The sequence below is a fragment of the Elaeis guineensis genome, chromosome 2 (assembly GCF_000442705.2).
Source record: "Elaeis guineensis isolate ETL-2024a chromosome 2, EG11, whole genome shotgun sequence".
Taxonomy (NCBI): Eukaryota; Viridiplantae; Streptophyta; class Magnoliopsida; order Arecales; family Arecaceae; genus Elaeis; species Elaeis guineensis.
This window is the reverse complement of record NC_025994.2, coordinates 78,613,110-78,637,473: the sequence shown is the minus strand read 5'-3', so window position 1 is coordinate 78,637,473 and position 24,364 is coordinate 78,613,110. Positions and strand designations below refer to the sequence as shown.

The 24,364-nt window shown below is 36.6% G+C and overlaps 2 protein-coding genes and 1 long non-coding RNA gene across 3 annotated transcripts; 1 reads left to right on the top strand and 2 right to left on the bottom strand.

Annotated features, from left to right (window-relative positions):
* Nucleotides 1–3,424: 3,424 nt before the first annotated feature.
* Nucleotides 3,425–4,603, bottom strand: LOC140855277 (uncharacterized). The gene is made up of 2 exons (XM_073251147.1): nucleotides 4,324–4,603; nucleotides 3,425–3,681 (listed from the first exon to the last, which is right to left on the bottom strand). Exons 1-2 carry the CDS (start codon nucleotides 4,601–4,603, stop codon nucleotides 3,425–3,427), a joined length of 537 nt encoding a protein of 178 aa, XP_073107248.1.
* Nucleotides 4,604–5,131: 528 nt separating this feature from the next.
* Nucleotides 5,132–7,196, bottom strand: LOC140855648 (uncharacterized). Its single transcript, XR_012138602.1, has 3 exons — nucleotides 7,092–7,196; nucleotides 5,353–6,129; nucleotides 5,132–5,245 (listed from the first exon to the last, which is right to left on the bottom strand). It is a non-coding gene; the product is annotated as an uncharacterized lncRNA (long non-coding RNA).
* A 396-nt stretch (nucleotides 7,197–7,592) lies between these two features.
* Nucleotides 7,593–22,889, top strand: LOC109504743 (putative disease resistance protein RGA3). The gene is given in 4 exon segments (XM_073251898.1): nucleotides 7,593–10,978; nucleotides 10,980–11,611; nucleotides 22,404–22,451; nucleotides 22,539–22,889. Coding segments are annotated over 2 exon segments (3,240 nt in total). The 5' UTR covers nucleotides 7,593–8,320; the 3' UTR covers nucleotides 11,562–11,611; nucleotides 22,404–22,451; nucleotides 22,539–22,889.
* The last annotated feature ends 1,475 nt before the right edge of the window (nucleotides 22,890–24,364 follow it).

The window sequence follows — 24,364 nt, the reverse complement described above, 5'->3', positions numbered from 1 at the left end:
GTCAGTCTTCAGCTTCACATTAAAGTACATATGCTTCCATTTTATTGACTAATTAGTCATATAATGTATGCTTCCATTTTATTCACTAATTAGCCACATAACTATAGAGCCACACTTGGCTGAAAACATTTCATGTTTTATTCCCTTTCGTTCACAACGATAGCCCTATAATTGACTGTTTTAGTGGTTTATATCAATTAGTGTTAGTGTTAAGCATTTCTCTTGTGCCCCTGACAATATAAAGTTTCTTGATTGCACTAATTCATAACATGATATGGTAATGCAGGAGTTCAAGAGGTTACTTGGGGAAGATAATATAGATTATGCTACATACATAGCTAATGTCAAGAGGAAACACTCCGCTCCAAGAAGTTTGAGAGGTGGGCAATCTCAGTTAGACAAAGGTGAAGTTGATGAGGATGGAGAAGATGATCATGATGGTTGGATAGGAGGGCCATGAAGGCTCGACTCTAGCAACCAAAAGAGCAATGGTGGCAGGTTACCAGACAACAGTTTAATTATAACTGCTGCAATATTGTACATTATGGGATTATATTGAACGGGAGGTGTTGGGGTTTTTAACCATAAAAAAAAAAAAGAGGAGGAGGATTGGGGTGGGGAATCGTTTAATAGCATCAATAGCAGTGACAAGAAAGCTTGATTGTAGTTAGGATCTCATTTAACCAAGGCACTTGTCAGTCATTGTTCCTTTTTTTTTTTTCCATGCGGTAGCAGGACTTTTCAAATTGCGCTCTAGTTTCAAAGTAATGGAAATCAATTTTTTTCCCACTATTTTCATGTGGTCCTCTGATCCCACTTGGTATGTTTGCAGCTCTTTTTTTAAATTGAATCCGGTGTACCGAATAACATGATGGTCACGAATTCTAAAGCCCTTATTTTGAGTGAATTTCTGCTTTTGCCTAACCGAGTAGTTTGGGATTCGGATGCTGTATACTGGCTGTTGAATAATTGATCAGCTAGTTTGTCTGGTTCTCTGAAGTATCAGAACATTTCAGCTCTTTGGTTTACATGCTGTCTATGTTGCTTTGCAAGTATATTAGCTTCAGCATGGTATGGCCATTGATGCATGTTTGGAAGAAGCAGTCTAGCCCAGTTTTATCAATCTCGTGTCAGTTGCCAAGTGAAACGTGTCAATTGCGCCTTGGGGATGTCATGATTGATTCTGTGATGAACAATAATTCTTTCATGGTAGGTTGTAATTTTTCACTTCCTACTTTCAGTGTTCCACAGCTGATCAGGCCTCTAGAATGTTCTGATGTGATAACCGCTAGCAAACAAGCAGATTCTGAAAGATCATTTGAACAGTAAATGTAGCTATGGAATGAAATAGAATATATGGAACTCTCTTCTAGCAACATCCAATGATGTAAAAGAAGTATAAAATACCAAAACATAATTGGATTATAAATACCTCCCATCATTGATAGCTGCAAATTGATATGGCTTGTGAAATACTGTTGCAATGTGTATCTTTTCTGCTTAATCCCAGTTACGTACCAAACGTCAGAACCTTAAATTACAAGAAAATAGTTTTATTTTGTATAAGAGTACTTCCAAGCTTTGAGATCTCTCACTAGATGGTGTGTGACCAGATAAAAATCTAAGCTTGGGGACCCTCCATTTTATACTTGAAGAACCACGTCTCCATCAAACTTGTTAACGTTATGGGTGATGGCCAATAACAACTTGGAGCAGAAACGAACCACTTAAGCCAAACGTGGATAACATGGGTAACTGCTCCGGATCGTGGATGATTCCACGTTTGAATTCCAACATTCTCCCACTTGGTTCGTATACTAATTTACATCAATGTCCAAATCCTCAAATTTGTTCTTAAAAGAAACAAAAAATGTATGAATTATGGCGACAAGTCCTCTAAGAACGAGTGTTATCTTCCATGCATCACGATGCACTTTATTTCTTTATCATCATCCCAAAATAACTTAATGAACAAACCTTATGTTTATTCTAGATCCAATATTCTCAAACCGAATGTATACAATAAAAATGAGAAAAAATTATTCTGAATAAGAGTTTCATTACAAAAATTATACAGACATTATATGATGGAACCAATTCCCATACTATCTACATGATCCTTATAACTCTTTAATGGCATGCCTTTTGTCAAAGGATCAGCAATCATCAATTCAGTACTAACGTGTTCAATGACCACTTTATTTTCCTTAATACGTTTCCTTATGGCTAAAAATTTGATATCGATGTGTTTGCTTCAACTGCTACTTCTATTATTTTTAGCCAAGAAAACAGTAGCTGAGTTGTCACAAAATATCCTCAATGGTCTAGCAATCGAATCCACAATCTTAAGGTCAGAAATGAAACTCTTCAACCACACACCGTGCGAGGTAGCCTCAAAACAAACGATGAACTCTGCCTCCATAGTAGATGTGGCAATCAATGTCTGCTTGGCACTCTTCCAAGAAATAGCTCCGCTGGCAAATATGAAAATATATCCTGAAGTCGATTTTTGTGAATCGATACATCCAGCGAAGTCTGAATCAGAGTAGCCAACTACTTCCAGTTCATCTGATCTCCTGTACATGAGCATGTAGTTTTTAGTCCCCTTAAGGTACCTCATCACCTTTTTCGTAGCACTCCAGTGGCCCATACCTAGATTACTCTGATATCTTCCTAACATTCCAACAGCAAATGCAATATCAGGCCTTGTACAAATATGAGCGTATATAAGGCTTCCAACAGCTGATGAATATGGAATATTTTGCATTTGTTCCCTTTCCAGATCATTCCTCGGGCACTGATTCAGACTAAACTTGTCACCCTTCACAATGGGTGCCACACTTGGTGAACAATCCTTCATATGAAATCTCTCCAATACTTTATTGATATAGGTTTCTTGAGATAGACCTAAAATACCACGAGGTCTGTCCCTATAAATTTTAATACCAATGACATAAGATGCCTCACCCATATCCTTCATATCAAAACTCTTAGAGAGAAATTGTTTCACCTCATATAGCAACCTCTTATCATTAATTGCAAGTAGAATATCATCCACATACAAAATGAGGAAACAAATTTTACTCCCACGGACCTTGTGGTATATATACTGATCCATGATGTTCTCTTCAAAATCGAATAAAGAGATAACATCATGAAATTTTAAATACCACTGACGGGAGGCTTGTTTCAATTCGTATATGGACTTCCTGAGCCTACAAACTAAATGCTCACCATCATTAGAGGAGAACCCTTCTGGTTGTTTCATGTAAACCTCCTCCTCTAATTCTCCATTAAGGAACGCTATTTTCACATCCATTTGATGCAATTCCAAGTCAAAATGGGCAGCCAATGCCATAATGATACGGAAAGAATCTTTCTTGGATACAGGAGAAAAAGTCTCCGAATTATCGATTCCCTCCTTCTAAGTAAATCCTTTGGCTACGAGTCTTGCCTTATATCTTTCGATGTTGCCTAGTGAATCCTTCTTAGTTTTAAAGACCCATTTGCATCCAATGGCCTTTACACCTTTAGGCAACTCAACAAGATCCCAAACTCTATTTGATGCCATTGAATTCATCTCATCCTTCATGGCATTGTACCACAGTACTGATTCACTGCAACTCATGGCTTGTGAAAATGTTTCTGGATCATTTTCGGCCCCCACATTGTAGTCAGACTCTTGTAGATACACAATATAGTCACTAGGAATTGCCGATTTCCTTATTCTAGTAGACCTCCTTAATGTTGTGTCATCATCCTCGGAGTAGTATTGTCCGTAATTGGATGTTCAATATTTTTTGATAATTGTTGAATAATTGGATCTACTTGATTATTATCGACAACTCGTGGAATCTCAATAATTGGTTGTACTACACCTGGCTGAGGTGCATTATGAACGACAACCAATCTTTCACTTGAAATAGGAGTTTGAACATTCGAATAATCATTCTCAGAAAATGAATCCTGAATTCGATCACTCCAACTAATCAAGTCATTCTCAAGAAATTTCGCATTTCTTGATTCCACAAACCTAGTGGATGAGATGGACAATAGAATCTGTACCCTTTGGACCTTTCAGCATATCCAACAAAATATCACTTATAGTTCTTGGATCTAGTTTCTTCTCTTGCGGATTATAAATTCTTATTTCAGACAGACATCCCCATACGCGCATATGTCGCAAACTTGGTTTCCAACCTTTCAATAACTCAAATGGTGTTTTAGGAACAGCCTAGGTTGGAATCCGATTTAATATATATGCTGCCGTCTTAAGAGCTTCAGTCTACAAAGATCTAAGAAGCTTGGAGCTGCTCAGCATACTCCGCATCATATCCAATAATGTTCGGTTTCTTCTTTCTGCAACACCATTCTGATCTGGAGATCCTGGCATGGTGTATTGAGCAACTATGCTATGCTCCTTAAGAAACCTCACAAATGGATCAGGTGCTTGTCCATCCTCAATGTATCTACCATAAAATTCACCTCCTCTATCTGATCTCACGATCTTTATTTGCTTTCCGTATTGTTTCTCTACTTCTTCCTTAAAAATCTTAAAAGCATCTAATGCTTCATTCTTATTATGAAGTAAGTAAAGATACATGTATCGTGAATAATTGTCTATGAAAGAGATGAAATATTTCTAACCACACGAGTCCATATCTGGACTACAAATATCTGTATGTATGATCTCTAATATTTTTGAACTCCTCTTAGCACCTTTCTTTGATATGTTAGTCTGCTTTCCCTTTATGCAGTCTACACATATTTCAAAATCAGCAAAATCCAAAGTACCAAGTACTCCTTCATTTACCAATCTTTTAATTCTGTCAAGAGATATATGTCTCAACCTTCGATGCCACAAATTAGAGGAATTTTCATCTATAACACTTCTTTTAATACCTACTTTATTTTGAACATGCAGTGCATTATAGTTGGAATTATCTTGCAAATCATTTCTGAAAAGACCATTAGATATTGTACCATTCCCAACAAGATTAGATTTGTAAAATATACTGCATAACAAATCTAAAAAATTAAAGAAATATCCAAAAGGTACAACCCTAGATACCGAAATTAAATTCCTAGAAAAGTTTGGAATATAAAAAGTCTTTTCTAAATACAAGATAAAATCAAAATTCCAAATAAGCTTGCACGTCCCAACGGCCTCCACAGGTGAGCATATTCTATTTTCCGTATAGATGTAGTGCTCATTGCCCACTAGCTTCCTGTGGTTTAGAAAGTCCTACAAGGTATTTGAAACATGGATTGTAGAACCAGAATCAATCCACCAAGTATTATAACAAACATCAGCCATATTAGATTCATAACAAACTAGAGATGTTGATTTACCTTTCTTATCCAGCCAAAGCTTGTACTTGAAACAATCCTTCTTCATGTGCCCTTTCTTTTTACAGAAGAAGCATTTGGACTCTTTCTTAATGACAGCATGAATGGGTGCTTTACCCTTTCCTTTATGCTTGGCTTGAATCTTCTTCATTCCTTGAGTGGCTAGATGTGCACTCTTACCCATCTCAGCAAGCAGCCTTGCTTCCTCTTGCATACATATGGTCAGGAGCTCATTGATTGACCATTTCTCTTTATGTGTATTGTAAGAGATTTTGAAGGCACTGTATTGCTGAGATAGGGAGTTTAGGATGAAATGCACAAGGATTCAGACATATCCACCTCTAGCTTCTTAAGTTGGGCCGCAATATCCCTCATGTGCATGATATGCTCACGAACACCTTTGATTCCGATGAGCCTCATGGATGATAACCTCATCATGAGAGTGCTGGCAAGGGCCTTATCTGAAGAATTGCTCATCTATGGCCTTCAGTAAATCCTTTATATTGTCACGCTCTCCTATGGAACCACAAATACTAGCAGATATGTGCGTCTTTATGAACATCATACTGAGGCGATTGGATCGCTCCCATTGTTCATAAAGAGCAACTTCAGCCGGAGTGCTAGTATCTGTAGGAGCATGTGGTTCCTCCTTCCTTATGGCGTAGTCAATGTCCATGCACCCCAATTGAAGGAGAATTCTCTCCCTCCATGTCTTATAGTTATCACCGCTCAATTCAGGAATATCAATCTTATAATCAGAGTAAGTCACAGATAGTATAGCTGCAAATTGAATAAAACATGTCAACATAAAATATAAATCAATACAATAAAAACTGCCTGTGGGCTAAGCTTTTTATTTTAGGATTCATATTTAACTTTATTTGATGAAACTAATAAATTGTATAACTTTCTCAATCCCTGTGGGCAAATTAAGAAATAAATTATTATTTCATCCTGATTAATCATATGACTATAATAAAAATTCCTATGGGATAAAATTTATTACATTAATTATGATTAACCACAATTTGATGTTATTTTTCTAGATGTGATCTAATAAAACTTAATGTACAATTTGATAAAATTAGAGAAGCTGTAGCTAATTTCTAATTAATCAACTTGTAATGATCACAAAACATCAAATCAAATATATATATATATATATATATATATATATATATATATATATATTTATACATATTTATATGTGCTTATAATAATCACACTGTTATATATTCAAGTTTGTAGGAGCATAAGTAGAAATTTATATGACATTTCATTTATCAGAATAAGTTACATAGACATGTTAGAACAGATCACCAAAAGATATTTCAATTTATCAAACAGTCTCAAAATTGGCTACCATCATGTTCAACGAAACGTGTGACATGCCAAACATAATGGCTTGCACATGTTACTTAAAATAGAGTGTGGTTGAAAAATGCAACCATCTATTAATGAAGAAAAGCAATACAGTAGTATTTTAAATATACTGAAACAGAGACCACATTCTATATGTAACTCAACAGTATTCTTAATATTTTCTTTTTTTTTAGTCCAAGCCGATATGGAATACAACTCAAATCAAGAGAGAGGTAATCTAACCATGGCTCTGATACCAAAATAAAAGATCATTTGAACAGTAAATGTAGCTATGGAATGAAACAGAATATATGGAACTCTCTTCTAACAACATCCAATGATGTAAAAGAAGTATCGGAACATAATTGGATTATAAATACCTCCCATCATTGATAGTTGCAAATTGATATGGCTTGTGAAATACTATTGCAATGTGTATCTTTTCTGCTTAATCCCAGTTACGTACCAAACGTTAGGACCTTAAATTACCAGAAAATAGCTTTATTTTGTATGGGAGTACTTCCAAGCTTTGAGATCTCTCACTAGATGGTGTGTGCCCAGATAAAAATCTAAGCTTGGGGACCCTCCATTTTATACTTGAAGAACCACGTCTCCATCAAACGTGATTAACATTGTGGGTGATGGCCAATAACAACTTGGAGCAGGAACGAACCACTTAAGCCAAACGTGGGTAACATGGGTAACTGCTCCGGATCGTGGATGATTCCACGTTTGAATTCCAAAAGATTCATCTTTGTAAGCTTCGCAAGAACAACAGGATGGGGAACATCGGCTGGTGGAGCTGGAATGATTCAAATTTCAAATCAGCACAAAATCGTTTAAGGTCCTCAACCCTGAAGATGATGAAATGCAAACAAAAGCTGATATTGTAATTTTCGTGCAATTTTTTTATCGTTTGCTGTGGTGATGAGCTGCAACCAGCTGAGATAAGTTAGCTTATTTCTCGTTAACGTATTATATGGATGGTCCCATGTAGCGGTCATGTGCTTGCGGCTTTAATAATGGAAGTGACGACAGCTTGCGAGATTCCTTCAAAGGTCGGTCATGGCCACTAGTTCTTGTCTTCCCCTTTTTTTTTTTATCATAAAAACAACGGACAACAGCTAGTTGGCGTGATAGTTGCTGCGTTCCTTTGTCCATCTGCCCTCACTTCCTATAATTTTTTGCGAGCTGGTGAGCTCAAATTAAGTTGGTGCTGTGTCTCTTCCCAACGACGTTGTGCCCACGGGGCTTTACTGAATGGTGGGAAAGGGTGGCCGGAAATTTCTTTTGGGATATCGAGTCGAGTTTGGATCCAGCCGTACGTTTTTTGGCACCGTCCAACCCTCCATCGCGAAGTTGCCGTTACATCAATTATCTGTCTCTGTGATGGATGATGTGGCGGTCATCGAGTGCTGAATAGCTCTGTGGTGCGAACATGCACCGTAGAGGATCCCGATTGGAGTCAATGTCATGGGTCAAGGCCTTTGCTCCCATCTTGCATTAGATTCCTGCACTGACCATGGTGCTGGTCACTGATAGCTTGTGAGAGAAATCAGATCTAGCTCTCTCTTCCTTTGCTCGCAGCCCCAACCATTCCAGGAAGAAGATGGCAATGATATTGGATGCCTTCGTCTCCAGATTTGCTGAACTACTGGTCGAGTTGGTGGAGAAAGAGGTTGACATGCTCTTGGGTGTGCCTGGCGAGATCAAAAAGCTTCAGAACAAGCTTCGTATGATCAGCAAAGTCCTTGCCGACGCCGAGAGGAGAAGGATCAATGATGGGGCCATTGATGACTGGCTCAAGCAGCTCAAGGATGTTATGTACGATGCCGATGACATCCTCGACCTCTGTCACATTGAGGCCAACAAGTGTAGTGAAGGTTCTTCATCCACTTCTTCGGCATGCTTCCCCTTCTCCCTTCTCTATTGCTTCCGAAAGCCTCTACTTGCTCATGAGATTGGCACAAAGATTAGAGAACTCAATCTAAAGCTTGAGGAGATCTCTATGGGGAGGTCTGAATTCAATCTCCAAATCAGTTCCCCTGACAAGCAGGAAGTGACATCTCAAAAAAGTCGCAAAACATCTCCTGTAGTTGAGATTGATATTGTAGGATCTGAAATTGAAGAGCACACTCGGAGCTTGGTTGATTCGCTAATTAAGGATGACGGACGGAGAAACGTTCTTATTTTCGCAATTGTGGGTGCAGGGGGGATTGGTAAGAGTACACTTGCTAAAAGGATATATAATGACCGGAGGATTGAGGAGGGGTTCTCAGTGAAGAAGTGGGTGTGTGTATCGCAAGACTTTGATGACATAAACTTGCTGAAAGATATCTACGACGGCACCAAGGATGATCTTGCCGGGGATCAGAGCAAGTCCTCGCTTGAGCCCAAAGTCGAGAGCAGTCTTGGGGGTAAGAAGTTGTTTCTTGTTCTTGACGACGTTTGGACTGCAAAAGTCTGGTGTGACTTGTTATGCAACACATTAAAAAGTTGTGCTGCTGGCAGTAGGATCCTTGTCACAACAAGAAATGAACAGATCGCGAAGCAGATGATGGCAGTGAACACCCATCACGTCAACAAACTGTCTTTAGAGGATAGTTGGTTATTGCTTTGCAAGAAGATGGTCTTGACAGGAGAGGAGGGAGAGATCCAGCATCTCAAGGACATAGGGATGGAGATTGTTAAGAAATGTGATGGCCTTCCTCTAGCCATTAAAGCGGTTGCAGGGGTGCTATGCACCAAGGAGAGGACCGGGAGAGCTTGGAATGGAGTTCTTGAAAGCACCGCATGGACCACATCTGGGCTCCCTGAGGAGGTCAAGGGAGCATTATATCTGAGTTATGAAGATCTACCGAGCTATCTGAAGCAATGTTTTATATATTGCTCATTATTTCCTGAAGACCATCGAATTTTGATGGGTACTATTACTGAACTTTGGATTGCTGAGGGATTCGTGAAAGCTGAGGGGAGTTCAACCATGGAAGAGACCGCAAATGAGTACTACAGAGAGTTGATTATGCGAAATCTTCTGCAGCCATATGATCAGTATATATGCCAGATGCGTGACCTCCTGCACTGTCTTGCTCGGTATCTGGCACAAGATGAGAGCTCGGTTGTCAGTAAGGTGCCCGAAGTAGGCAGCAGCAATGGGCCGATGAAGCTGCCTCGTGTATTTGTCAGCAACGTGCACGAAGTTGGCACTAATGGGCCAATGATGGAAATCGCTGATGCCTTGGTAAAAAAGGACACATTGAGGACTCTAATATGGAACATGAGGCTCATGTCTGAGACTCAGATGGATGTTGTTTGTGATAAACTTTCTCATTTAAGAGTGCTGGATATGTCTTCCTCAGGAATTCAAAGATTGCCAGATTCTTTAGGCAACCTCATGCACCTGAGGTACCTAAATATCTCATTTACCAAGATAAGTGTGATTCCGGAAACCATAGGGAATATCAGAAATCTACAGTTCTTGGATATCTATCAGTGTTGCTACCTTTCTCGCCTTCCTGATAGCATCGTGAATTTACACAACCTAAGAAGCCTCAGAGTTGATTTTACGGAGGTGGCTGGGATGCCGGTAGGGCTAGGAAGGCTTCAAAATCTTCATACAGAAAGAGGATTTACGCTGCAGAGGAACAGGTCAGAGAGATGGTGCACGGTGGAAGAATTGAGATCCCTCTCGTGTCTCATGGATCTTTCAATCGAAAAATTGGACTGCATATCCAGCAGCTCCGAGGCAAGAGTAGCCGAACTCAGAAACAAGCCCAAGCTTAGTATACTCGAGCTACGTTGCACGCCAGAACTTCAACCCAGTGAGGAGGAGATGAGGAGAATCGAGGAAGTGTTTGAAGAGCTCCACCCTCCACCTTCCCTGGAACGACTGCACATCTGCAATTACTTCGGTCGTGAATTCCCAAAATGGATGGCAGAGACATCTTCATCAACATCAATTCTTTTTCCAAGTTTGAGGCGGTTGGTTCTATATGGTACCAAGTACTGTGAGCGGCTTCCACCTTGCGGGCTGCTCCCTAATCTAGAGTATCTTGAGATCTGGAATGCTGATTCAGTCATAGACATTGGACCTGAATTTTCGGTTGGTACTAGTAGCACTAGTAGTCGCGGCGGCAGAGCAGCAGTAGATACCTCCAAGCATGTATTCCCCGAGCTGAAGACACTAGAGTTTCGTTTTTTGCCTAATTGGCAGGAATGGCATTGGGATAAAGGAACACAAGCAATGCCACGTCTGAAGTCCCCCGTGTCTTTGTGACTGCCCTAAGTTGATGTCTCTTCCCGAGGGTCTCCTGCTCCATGCAACCTCCCTGACAAAATTGGAGATCCGGCGTGCCGGCAGCCTAACAACGATCGAGAACCTCCTTTCGCTCAAAGAATTGCATATGGAGTACAATCCCAACCTGGAGAAAATTTCAGACCTCCCCGCACTCACAACCCTCGAGGTTGATAACTGCCCGAAATTGCAAGTGGTGGAGAATCTTCAATCCTGGAAAAGAATGAAACTGGTCGATTATAAAATGGGATCGCTCCCGCTACACTTAGTGAAAGGAGTAAATAGGCCTACAGGAGGAGGGACAGAAGTACACACAACTTACCTGGAGAAGCTGGAGATCCGGTGCAGCATGGAACTGATAAGAAATATTTGCCAAAGGAACAGCCGGGAGTGGGAAATAATCGAAGGCATCCAGCAGGTGCATGTATACTCAGAGGATGCATCAGTGCACGCCTTCTATAACAAGTCCCCCTTCAGCTTCACTACAAATCTCAACACCACCACCTGCAACAGCAGTTCCAAAATGCCCTCAAGTAGCAGTGGCGTTGCTCTCTGATCCATGCCTCCTCCATACTCCCTTTGAACCATGGTTTCGGTTCTTTCCAGGTATATACCTTGCCTTGACCTGTCTTCATTTTTATGTTTCTTTTCTTTCTTTCCTTCCGAGATGGGATATTCATCAATCCTAGCAACACCTTATGAGATCTTTGCATTGCAGTAGCAGCCAGCTGAACCCTATTTTCCCTTGATACATGTTTTAAAGTTCATTTCGATTGATTCTAAGAATGGAAAAAGTTTGCTAGAATTATTTTTCTAAGGAAAACTTTGATACAATTGTTTAGCAGAGCACCTAAATGATCCAGAAGAACAGAGACTCTATGTTGGGCTCCCGTGATGCAACGGAATATAATTTTAATTTTTTTTTTATATATTTAATAATTAAAAATAAATTTAACATTTAAACTATACTACCGTAACACAAAAATCCTAAAAACACCTTGATGATTACAATCAAATAATAAAAGTATGCATAACAAGAGAAGATCAGAAGTCATATACCAACACGAAGATTACGAATTGGTAATCTTGAGATCTCCATGATACTCTAAAGTAGAAGCTCTCCAACGGTGATCCACACAAGATTGATCAGGGCCCTTCCCAATTCGATGTGGTGCTGCAGCCTTCTTCCTAAGTGCGCTATCGATCGTCCTTCGTAAGAACGGATTGTACCATCATTTGTATGCCTTCATGACCTCCACTAAGACCTCTTTAGAAACTCTTTCCCAAAAAATCGTATCACACAAAAATCAAATCAGATGTTCAATACTTGAACAATATGATTTTAGGACAAGCATTTCATGCTTTCCTTTTTCTCCTCTCTTCCTTTCCATTTTTCTCTCCCTCTTTTTCTTGTCTTTATCTAGATTTTTTTCATCATTTTCCTCTCTATTTCCATTACTATTCTCATCCCAAATTGGGTGTAGAATTAGGTTAAAGTGCCCCCTATTTATAGAACATAAGAGGCGATACCATGGGACGCCAACTCTTGGCATCTCTTAACTCTTACACGCACCAATTTAATTTTTGCATGGAAACTGAGATGTATGGCATGGAATATAAAGTAGTTTACTAGCAGAAGGACTCTTCCTCTACCTAGAAAAAATATAACGCCAACTCTTGGTGAGTAGAAAAGGAATTAGCATGAGAAAACAAAGAGTCCATGCCATTAAGGATTCTTCCATAAACTCAATGCATATATGAAAGGGTGTCCCAATTTATTTGGCGTTCAAACTCCTTGCCAGAGAAGGACTCTTCCTTCTCTTCTACATCCCACATCCCATGAATCATCACATGACACAAGGAAATAAGAAACGCGTGGAAGAAATGGTAGGAATTTAAAAGAAGTAAAAGAGAATGACTTCTCTTCTCCAATGCCAAAATAAATGTGGTGTCCCAAAAAATATGGCGTATGGCTTGGCGTGAAGGAGGTTAATCTGACATAAAACTCTTTCATAAAAAATAGAGCAGCCACCTATTTAAATATAGGTTCAAACTCAATCACATTAAATTAAGGCAACAAGCTTAGGTTAGCACAAATACCTTTGCATTGAACTCAATTGGGACCTTGGATTAATTCATGTGTTAGCAATTCAATTAACCCATTGGATTTACAATAAATCCAAATAAATTAGATCAAGATCAAATTTCTATTGTGTGTGACCCATTGGATTTCAAATCTAGCTAGTAGTAGATCAAGACTCATGACATAATCCTAATCCGATTAGATTAGGTCAGCCCAAGAGTTCCAATCAACTATGACTCTTCCTAATTGATTTTCGAATTAAACTCTTTTAATTTTGATGAGTCCACAAGTCAAAATTGATGTCTAGCAATATGTCATGACTACCCAGAAGATTTAAAATTTGATGAAAATATCAAAATTATCCTTCCATGATGAGTTATCGTGTAATTCAATCTTTCGATCACACAACATTCTGGAAAGATCATGGGCATGAAAATATGTCAAACCCAAATATCTATCTACATGTATCTCGATCCGATAATGATGACTTGATTAATGAACCAGTAGAAATTATTTCTACTGTTCATCCCTACTCTGACTAGAGACTCTCAGAATCATCATCCTATGAGATCATATAGGATATTCTCTCCTCCTACAAGGAGTGACCAATTTCTTATTGACCACTCACTACCTCTATGCATACTTCACCATATCCAGAATATTTCACACACATCTTAAAGTGGTGTGTTAGGAAATAAACTAAAGTAAAGATCCATATATACAAGATACCATAGTGATCTCAGATCAAAGGATCACAAGCACCACTCTCACTGGAGAACCATCTGTCGACATGCTGTAAGGCTCTATCAGATATTCTTTCTATAGGTCAGTTCAGTGAACTCATTCTCTAATGAGCACCTACATCTTTGTATTAGTGTCATCACACAAGTGATTGTGAGATCAACCATCCTCTTCATCGAGCATACATAGGATGTATCAGTCTTACCGGTGTCATCGATCTCCGGCTCGATGATCCAATGACTGAAAATATTTTAGATTGGGGCTATCCATATTTTAGATCTCACTAGCATGATCTCATCATGACCCTAAAATCATTGTCCTAATCTATGGAGTTTATCATAATCATAAAAAAATGATGCAGCGAATGATAAAACACAATATCTCATGAATAAAATAACTAATGTCATGCAAATGAGTAGGAAGATATTATAGAAAAAAAATTTTGCATCTCCATGCGATTGGTTTGTAGGATACTATTCTTTCAATCTCTCACTTGCACTAAACCCAATCACCCCTGTACCTGATGCCCATACAATCAGGATGGTGAATACACTACTGCTGTGTTAAGGCTTAGTGAACTACTCCATTATGATGTTCTCATTTTATGATCAAATCATAAATAAGGTAAAAGTGTCTAGGACGTGCGTGGGTTCCTAGTGAGACCACACCCAACTCAGTGATGAACCTTTTATCAGGCAACTTTTCTTAGCAACTTGCACTAATAACATTTAACTGAAATAAACACATTTTGCTATTTGAAACTCTTTTAATTCACTACTCCTCTAGTACTTCTCAAGTACTGTGAGAATACTTTTCTCAATTTTTATAAGATTCTATCATGGATCTAACTGAAATCAATGATTATGCACAAGGTATAAATCACATTAGGCTTGGTACATTGAATATATGGGTAAGTAAACTCTTTTACACCCATTCATGTTGAACCCCTTCAACATAAAATCTATGTATCTAGACGGGATAAGCCAAACATCCACTTACATCTATCACTATAGATGCCAAGTATATTGGATGCTAAACCCAAATCTTTTTCATGAAAATTTTTATGATAAGCATATTATTGATCGAGTACAATATCGAAACTACTTTCTCAATATGCTGTATATTATCCACATACATCATCAAGAAGTTAGTGGTACTTGTACTTATCTTCTTGCTCACACACATGGTTCATCTATATTTTGATAAAGTCAAATATTTTGACTATCTCATCAAAAATAGAAGTACCTTCTCCTCAATACCTGCTTGAATCCATAAATACATTTGCTCTCCCACTAAAGACAAACTCTCTAGATGGTGTGTGGCAATAGTAAAAATTGGGATTGACATTCCTGATAGCAACCTGTTGGATCACACCCATAGGTACTTCAACCATAGTCCATACTTGATTGATGTACAGAAAGTTCATTTCGGATGTCATGATTTCAAGCCATTTGTCAGAGTCTCTACTCATGACAATCTCCAAATAGATTAAGAAAATATTATTCACAATAATATATAATGTATAGTCATTCTCAATGACAAACCCATATTTAAGTGGTACATTACTCACTCAGATTGACCTTCGGTGAGGAGATATGTTTCATAATTATGCCTCATCAATGAGCACATCTGGTTGAGAATCAACTTGTGGACACTCCATAGGTTATTATGGTATTATGGTATAGTTCATAGGTCTTGAGCTTCTCAAGTTCAATTATCCTCCCACTAATCTCTGTTTAGAAAAAAAAAATTTTCTAAAAGGTGGCATATATACCGACAAAATATTTTATCCAATAAGGTAGTAGAAATAGTATCACATACTACTATTTAGGATAACCTATAAATATATATATAAATCTATTTTAGTACAAACTTATGTGCATCAACTCTTTTCACATAAGCTGTGCAACATGTCTCTGGCCTTTTCCATATCTTATATAAATTGCTAGTAACAGATTTTGATGGTATCTGATTCAAAACACATATATCAATTTCTAGGACATATCCTCAGAATAAGACAATAAGATTTGTGAAGCAGATTAAGAAACATACTATATCTCATATGTGGTATCCATCTCTGGGTCAAGATATTATTAGTCTTCGAACATCTATATGTTCAAGACCTAATACTTTGCTCGTCTTTTTTCATGTCTAATAAATGGGATCTTGATCATTTTATTTATGAGACAAGATTTACAAGTTTTATATGATTCAAAATCATATTGACAAAGAACTCTTCTTTGTATTACTTATTTTCTTTGGCTCACAAAAATGACTAAGTTGGTAATACCAAAGATATGTGACCATCACATATTCATTTCTTATTCTCATCAATATGAAGAACAACATCATTGAGTGACAGAAACATAAGATTATAGCCTTAAAATTTATCAGAAGGAGAGTAACTTTTACTTTTTACATTAATTTCAAAACCATACTTTAATAGCAAAAGATTTAAAATAATATTTCTGATAAATTCAGACATATAACAATGGTCTACTAATTTCTAAATAAGTAGATTTCTACAATCTTAGCATGAATGGACCATCCATCAGTGCCAAACAGGTAAGTAGTCACATCACTTTAATCACCTTACTTCAGTTTTATAGGTCTAGCAATACTTTGTATAAGTAAAATCTATATAAGATTTTACATACCCAAATTTTGAAACTGAAACATTCAATGATAATTAGTTTGTATCATATATAAATCATTAGCAGGTGCAACTTTTGTATCCTGCTACTGCTTCACACTTACAAGACAACTTTTGTAATTTATCTCTAATGCTCATAATTACTGTAATGATAATAGACACCTATGGTGAAGACAATCTTCACCTTTCTTCTCCTAGGAGATACTAAAAAAAAAAAATTCAAGAGAGTTAGAAGGATTAAATCTTAAATTAACTCACTATTCATGATATCGACTTAATCACATGATTAAGTTAATCAGGATATATTTGACAGTCATACTGTCATCCCATCATATCTTATATGCGGTATTTCTTTCAATATAATATCAACTCCGATCAAATTGGAATAAGGAGAATATGAGACTATCTCTTATATGAGAACTATTCTCAAGTTTCTCAACCATTTTGTGATGTTTGATCAATTTTTAAAAATATACCAAGTAGTGAAAGTAAAGATGCAGATATATATAAGAACATAAAAGGACTACTCATGATAACATGCATAATTTAGATGAGATTTTTTTCTAATTGTGTCTCTCACTATTTTAACGAATTTCATAACCCTCAAATATGAAAATGAAAAATCTATCATGAAGTTTCTTAGTGGGGTTGAGATCCCAATTCCTCATAAAAAGCTTTGTGGATAGCACAACAAGCTCCTATGAGTTCAAGGATAGGTAACTCTTTATCAATTGCATCTCATGCAACTCTCAACATAATTTTTACCTCTAAAATACTTATAGCCTTATCAATAGCATAACAAACTATAGTATTTTAGTTAAGTCAAACTCTTATATGGTCATATCTGAATAATACTATCTTTGTAGATAGTACAAGACAGTACTACCAGAATATGCCATAAGCATTATTAAGTCAACATCATACCAATCACTATAGCAAGCCTTGTGGATAGCACAACAAACTCACTACAGTTTATGATACACTCCATTGATTTAGTATGAGCTAAATATCATTAGCTTCATTATGCACTAAGATAGTACCAAGTCAGTCCCTACAGTAAGCCTTATAGATAGCACAATAAGTCTACTATAGTTCTTGACATAATACAAGCTTAGCAAGAAGGAAGGCATGAGTAGTGTTCTTAATACTTTACTATTATGACTTAATATAATTTATATGAGGGACTTAGGTCTTATACACATCCTCAACATATATTCATGCATTATATGCAATCTAAACTTTAATTTAAACTACCAGCATATAAGAGGAAATAAAGGAAAACTAATGGTTATGAACTTCAAAAAAATCATCCGAGCCACAAGATGATCTATGGCTTAAATCCTAGGTGTATCATAGATTGAACCATCTTATTGTCAATCTTAATGTGCCTCTGTTCTCCAATTGCTTAGTAGTCTAGTCTTCATCTCTATGAAGTCTATCATGAATACTTGATCTATATTTAAAAATAGAGAGAAATAATTTTTATCTAGTCTCAAATAATTTTTTTCTGTTATTTTACATCAATATGTAAAAATTTCAATCAATAGTTGGGAACATACAAAAGAAAGGTATAGCTGATAATACAATGCATCAGGGACATCCAGCCCCTATTGTAACTCTTATAGAAGCATTTATATAATCAGCCGATAGAGAAGCATTCAAGCATACATCCATCATATGGATGTACTATAGTCCATAACCAATCAATATGCATTTTATAACAAGTATAAAACATGATAACTAACTACTCATATTATTTAAATTGCGACATCATTCATAAGCATGTCAATGAAGATGTTTAAATATATGGACATAGAACTCATTTAGGATTTTTTATTCGAGTTCAACACTTGACCCAATTTTAATTTTAAGTCAATTATTTATCATCCTTTTGAGTTGAGTTGACCAATTCTAGGTTAACACTAATCCAGTTAGGTTAGCATAGATTCAGTCAACCATGACTCAAATCCTAATCGAATTAGGTAAATGATAATTTGATCAACCTAAATTAAATATGATTTTTAATCAAATTAGAACTATAAATTTGATTTAATCTATAATCATTAATTTTAATTACATTAGAATAATGAATTATAGTTAAACAAATCTATCGGCAAAAATTCTAATCTATATCTAAAGCTTCCTTTTCATGATCAAATCTTTTCAGCTCCACAAATACCTCGAGCAACAACTAAGATGGTTGACCCATAAAGGTGAGTAACCAATAACATGGTGGTTGGCCCTTGGATCTTAGGTAGATGCATCAAATGCAAGAACCCTATATCTTGGTAATGTACATCGATATGCATCATTCCAAGGCCCCGTGCATCACATGCACTGGATTTAAAATTCCATTAAAAATTAGATCACAAGATCTAATCTTAAACTTGTCTTACAGGTATAAAATTATGGAATTTACATATCTAAGGTTCGAACATGGAATGATAACATTTATCACTAACATAATATGCATCATAAACATCAATAAAACATCAATCAGAAAATCTAATTTTAACATAGTTTGAACTGGATCTAATCCATATCACAAAAATAACATGAAATTTGATTGAATCAATCAAGAGTGGCTCTGGTACCACTGTTGGACTCTGGTGATGCAGCAAAATATAATTTAAAAAAAATTATATATTCAATAATTAAAAATAAGTTTAACATTTAAACTAGACTACCGAAACACAAAAGTCCTAAGAACATCTTGATGATTGCAATCAAATAACAAAAGCATGTATAATAAGAGAAGATCAAAAATCATATACCAACACGAAGACCACAAACTAGTAATCTTGAGATTTCCATGAGACTCTAAAGTAGAACCCTCCAATAGTGATCCACATAGAATTGATCAGGGCCCTTTTCAATTTAATATGGTGCTGCAGCCTTCTTTTTAAGTGCACTGCTGATCGTCCTTCACAAGAATGGGTTGTACCATCACTTATATGTCTTCATAACCTCGACTAGTACCTCTTTAGGGACCCTTTTTCAAAAGATCTGACCACACAAAAATCAAATCAGATGTTTAACACTTGAACAATCTGATTTTAGGACAAGCATCTCATGCTTTCCTTTTTCTCCTCTCTTTCTTTCCATTTTTCTCTCCCTCTTTTTCTTGTGTTTATCTAGATTTTTTTTATCATTTTTCCCTCCATTTCCATGCCTATTCTCATCCCAAATTGGGCATAGAACCCGGTTGTAGCGCCCCTATTTATAGGAAATAAGGGGCGATACCATGGGACGCCAACTCTTGGCGTCCCTTAACTCTTACACGCACCAATTTAATTTTTGCATGGAAACTAAGATGTATGGCATGGATTATGAAGTAGTTTACCAGCAGAAGAAATCTTCCCCTGCCTAGAAAAAATATAATGCCAACTCTTGGTGTGTGGAAAAGGAATTAGCATGAGAAAATAAAGAGTCCGTACCATTAAGGACTCTTTCATAAACTCAACGCATATATAAAAAGGTGTCTGAATTTATTTGACGTTCAAACTCCTTGCCATAGAAGGACTCTTCCTTCTCTTCTGTGTCTCACATCCCAAGTATCATCACATGACACAAGGAAATAAGAAACACGTGGAATAAATAGTAAGGAATTTAAGAGAAGTAAAAGAGAAGGACTTCTCTTCTCCAACGCCAAAATAAATGTGGCATCCCAAAAAATATGGCACGTGGCTAAGCGTGGAGGAGGTTAATCTGACATGAAACTCTTTCATAAAACTTAGATCAGCCACCTATTTAAATATAGGTTCAAACCCAATCACATTAGATCAAGACAACAAGCTTAGGTTAGCACAAACATCTTTGCACTGAACCCAATTGAAAACTTAGGTTAATTCATGTACTAGCAATTCAATTAACGCATTGGATTTACAATAAATCCAAATAGATTGGATCAAGACCAAATTTTTATTATGTGTGATCCATTGGGTTCCAAATCTAGCTAGCAGTGGATTAAGACTCATGACATAATCCTAATCAAATTAGATTAGGTCAGCCGAAGAATCCCAATCAACTAGGATTCTTCCTAATTGATTCTCAAATTAAACTCTTTTAATTTTGATGAGTTCATAAGTCAAGATTGAAGTCTAACAACGTGTCATGACTATCTAAAAGATTTAGAATTTAGTATAAATACCAAAATTATCCTTCCACGATGAGTTACTGTGCAATTCAATCCTTCGATCACACAACATCTCAGAAAGACCATAGGTATGGAAATATATCAAACCCAAAAACCTATCCATATGTATCTCAATTCGATGATGATGACTCGGTTGATGAACTAGTAGAAATTATTTCTACTGTTCATCCCTGCTCTGATCAGAGACTCTCAGAGTCATCATCCTATGAGATCACATAGGATGTTCTTTCTTTCTACAAGAAGTGATCGATTCTTTATTGACTACTTACTACCTCCATGCATATTTTATCATACTCAGAATATTCCACACACATCTGAAAGTGATGTGTTAGGGAATAAACCGAAGTAAGGATCCATATACACAAGGTACTATGGTGATCTCAGGTCAAAAGATCACAAACACCACTCCCACTAGAGAATCATCTATCGACATGCTGTAAGGCTCCATCAGATGTTCTTCCTTCAGGTCAGTTCAGTGAACTCATTTTCTAATGAGCACCTACATCCTTATATTAGTGTCACCTCATAAGTGATTGTGAGATCAACCACCCTCTCCATCGAGCATACATAGGATGTACTAGTCTTATCGATATCATCGATCCCCAACTCAATGATCCAATGACTGAAAATATTTTAAATTAGGGCTATCAAGATTTTAGGTCTCACTGGTATGATCTCATTATGGCCCTAAAATCATTGCCCTAATCTATGAGGTTTATCATAATTATAAAAATATGATGCAGCGAATGATAAAACACAATATCTCATGAATAAAATAACTAATATCATACAAATGAGTAGGAAGATATCATAGAAAGATTCCTTTGCATCCCCATGTGATTGGCTTATAAGATACTATTCTTTCACTCTAAGCTTCTTTTTAGCCAATGATCTTAGCAGTTGGATCTTTAATTTTCTTTAGCTACTAATGACAACAGCTATTCTTGTGGATTTGGTTTCTAATGACAAGCGGCACGTGGAAACTGCAAATTCTTATCAATATCAGATAACCTATAATCAGTTAAAGAAGAATTCCATGTGGCAGACATTAAAGACCTCAAACACTTGGCAGCTATTTTGTGGATTTGTTTCTAGCTTTAGAGATCATCATACTAAAACCCCAACTTGTCACAACGAAGATATAAATGTAGCGAGAATCCATCACTTGCATCCAGAAGCACAATATTCTATCCTAAGGTGTGATCAATGACTTTAATGGGCATGGATTCGACAAACTAGAGCTGCCAAATCATCTACTTTATCCACATTATAGGTTTTAAGTTTCTAAGAATAAGATTTCTAAATCGATCTAAAAGGCATGTTGCTTGACCAAAGAAAAGAGGTGCAAGCATTTTAAATCAACATCAAATTCTCAATCTTTAAAATTTATGCTTACCGAACGATAAGTTATAATTTTCAGCAATATCTAGGATTTGAAGCCTACACCTCCGACAGGGAAAGCATTTAGGGTAAGGCCAACCAACTGCATCAACAACTTCTGGCCAAAAAAATAATAAAAATTTATAAAAAATAATATAATAACTAAATAAACAAAAATGGTCTTCTTATTCCTGTTTCAGCTAAAATGTTTCATTTTAATAATTGCCATGTATGATTGACATTTTTGTTCCACATCTTAACTTTGCAGCATTTGCCACCATTCCTGTTGGATTCACTTGCAACATGCACCTTTGTTTCAGATATAGCGAATACTTAATTTCATTTGATCCACTTATCTCTGTATATCTCTTGCCCAATGTTGCAGAACCTTAGAAGAACGATGGCCGTTTATGTTGCTATCAACAAGTCCAGAGTAATAAAGAACTATCACTTATTGTGCCATTTTGATGCTTAATCCTGAAGCTTATATATATGATCTTGTTTCTTTGCCTGTGACCAGGTTCTGGAAAATGAAAAGCAGGAATGGCATCTCGTTAAAGCTATATAGGAATTCAACTTTCTAAAGAAGTTTATGGGATGCACAGAATGGGAATTGGGAAGCGATGAACCATGACTTACTCGAAAGCTTAAATTGTCATAGCTCGTTTTTCTTAGGACTAAATAGTATTCATGGAATAACATTTTGTGAGCTCTTATATTTTATGGTCTGCAATGCCTTTGTTGCTCTTCTAATGTATGTATTGACAATAGATGACAGTTCTAAAATTTTGACTATGTCTTAATTGATTGATAGACGATTGATATTTAATCTTATCTAAATGTACTAATTTGCTGCAATGAGAAACAGTGGAATTCATCAAAGCTGGGGATGACCAGTACATGGTTTTGAAAATGGCTGCCATGGATGGACTCTCCAAACTTCGAGGGACTCTAGAGAAGTTCTCTACTTTTTGGGCAAAACAGTTATCTATACTTACTCTTTCCTCAAGCAGCACAAGTATTAAAAATTGTCTTCCTTATGCAATGCGTACCATTTTGGAATTATGAGAAGAAATGCAGCCATAAGCCTGTGGAGGCCTTATTCTGTGTAGAGAGTTAGAGAAACCTAAACTGAAATATTTTATTTTGGATTACAAAACTAGAGTTAGAGATAGAATTGTGATTTTGGAAGTTCAGATTTTTCTTTTTTTCAAAAAAAAAAAAAATTCCAACATGTGCCCCAACAATTGCAAAATCTGCCTGTTTGTGGCAGATTGGAAAGAGACAGTCTAGGAAGTGTTCCAAAAATCAAGTACAATAATCCATCAGAGAATTAGTTTCTGATACTAATACATCATTTTAGACTCATCAAGTCTTGCTGCAACTTCGTAATACTCAGATGTACAAATGTTAGATACAGATTCTCAACAAGTGCAATTTAACAAGAACAGGTCAGTAGTAGATACTTCCATCATAAGATGTAAATTATTATGCTTATTATCTTTCCCTCACTAGACATATAGGGTTGCTCTTGAGCTCTGATGGCCTTGTGGTGTACTCTGATGGTGAGACATGTACTGTCCTGTATTTGATGCATTGAGGTACTATAATATGGATTATCTCAGGTCTTACCTATCAAAACAGTAATATGCAAAGAAAATATATGTGAACTACTTCATTCATTTTGTTTTCTTTTTGTTCCAAATTTTGCAATGCATCATGAGACTACCTCAGATGAGGTTTCAGAGAGAGAAAGGTCAGTGTAGAGTCAACTTAAGATGCTTGACCTGTATCCAAACTAATCAGTGAGCGAACTGATGCTTTCCCCCGAGGCAATCCTTTGGGAAATTGGAAAGTGATAACAATAATAACTTTTGTTTCGTTTTTTTTCTGAATGGAAGATGTAGATTATCTATGGTAACTAAGAGGAAAAAAGAAGTTTTTCATCTGTTGTTCTATTTTCCGTAAAAATGCTCCACTAGCAAGTTCCCATCAATGGCTGAAAACATCACCTGTCTCTAGCAAATCATATGTATCCAAAGATAGTGTTAATGCAAGTAATGGGTAGGACATATCTATTTGTTGTTGCTACTTCAGATTTAGCATAGTAGGTGTACTGGTTGGCTGGTTTTCCAGCCAACCTAATCCCTTAAAAAAATAGCATAGCAGGTGTTTTTTTTTTTTTTTTTTGAACCACTAGGAGGTGTTTCTCCTCTCTCCGATTTGTTTATTTCAGTCAACATCATTGTTGAAACAAGTTGCCTCTGTTGAAGTAATCGAAAACATTGGTGACAATCCTTCAGTTGGTAGGATCAAGAGCCTTCACTTTGCCACTCCTTTTTTGTG

Bases quoted from the DNA above. Each gene is read 5' to 3' on its own strand.
- LOC140855277 (XM_073251147.1), bottom strand. From the start codon at position 4,603: ATGTATCTTTACTTACTTCATAATAAGAATGAAGCATTAGATGCTTTT. The intron at 3,682-4,323 runs GTATGCTGAGCA...TGTATCTACAAG, and splicing joins ATTATTGGATATGATGCGGA to AGTCTGACTACAATGTGGGG.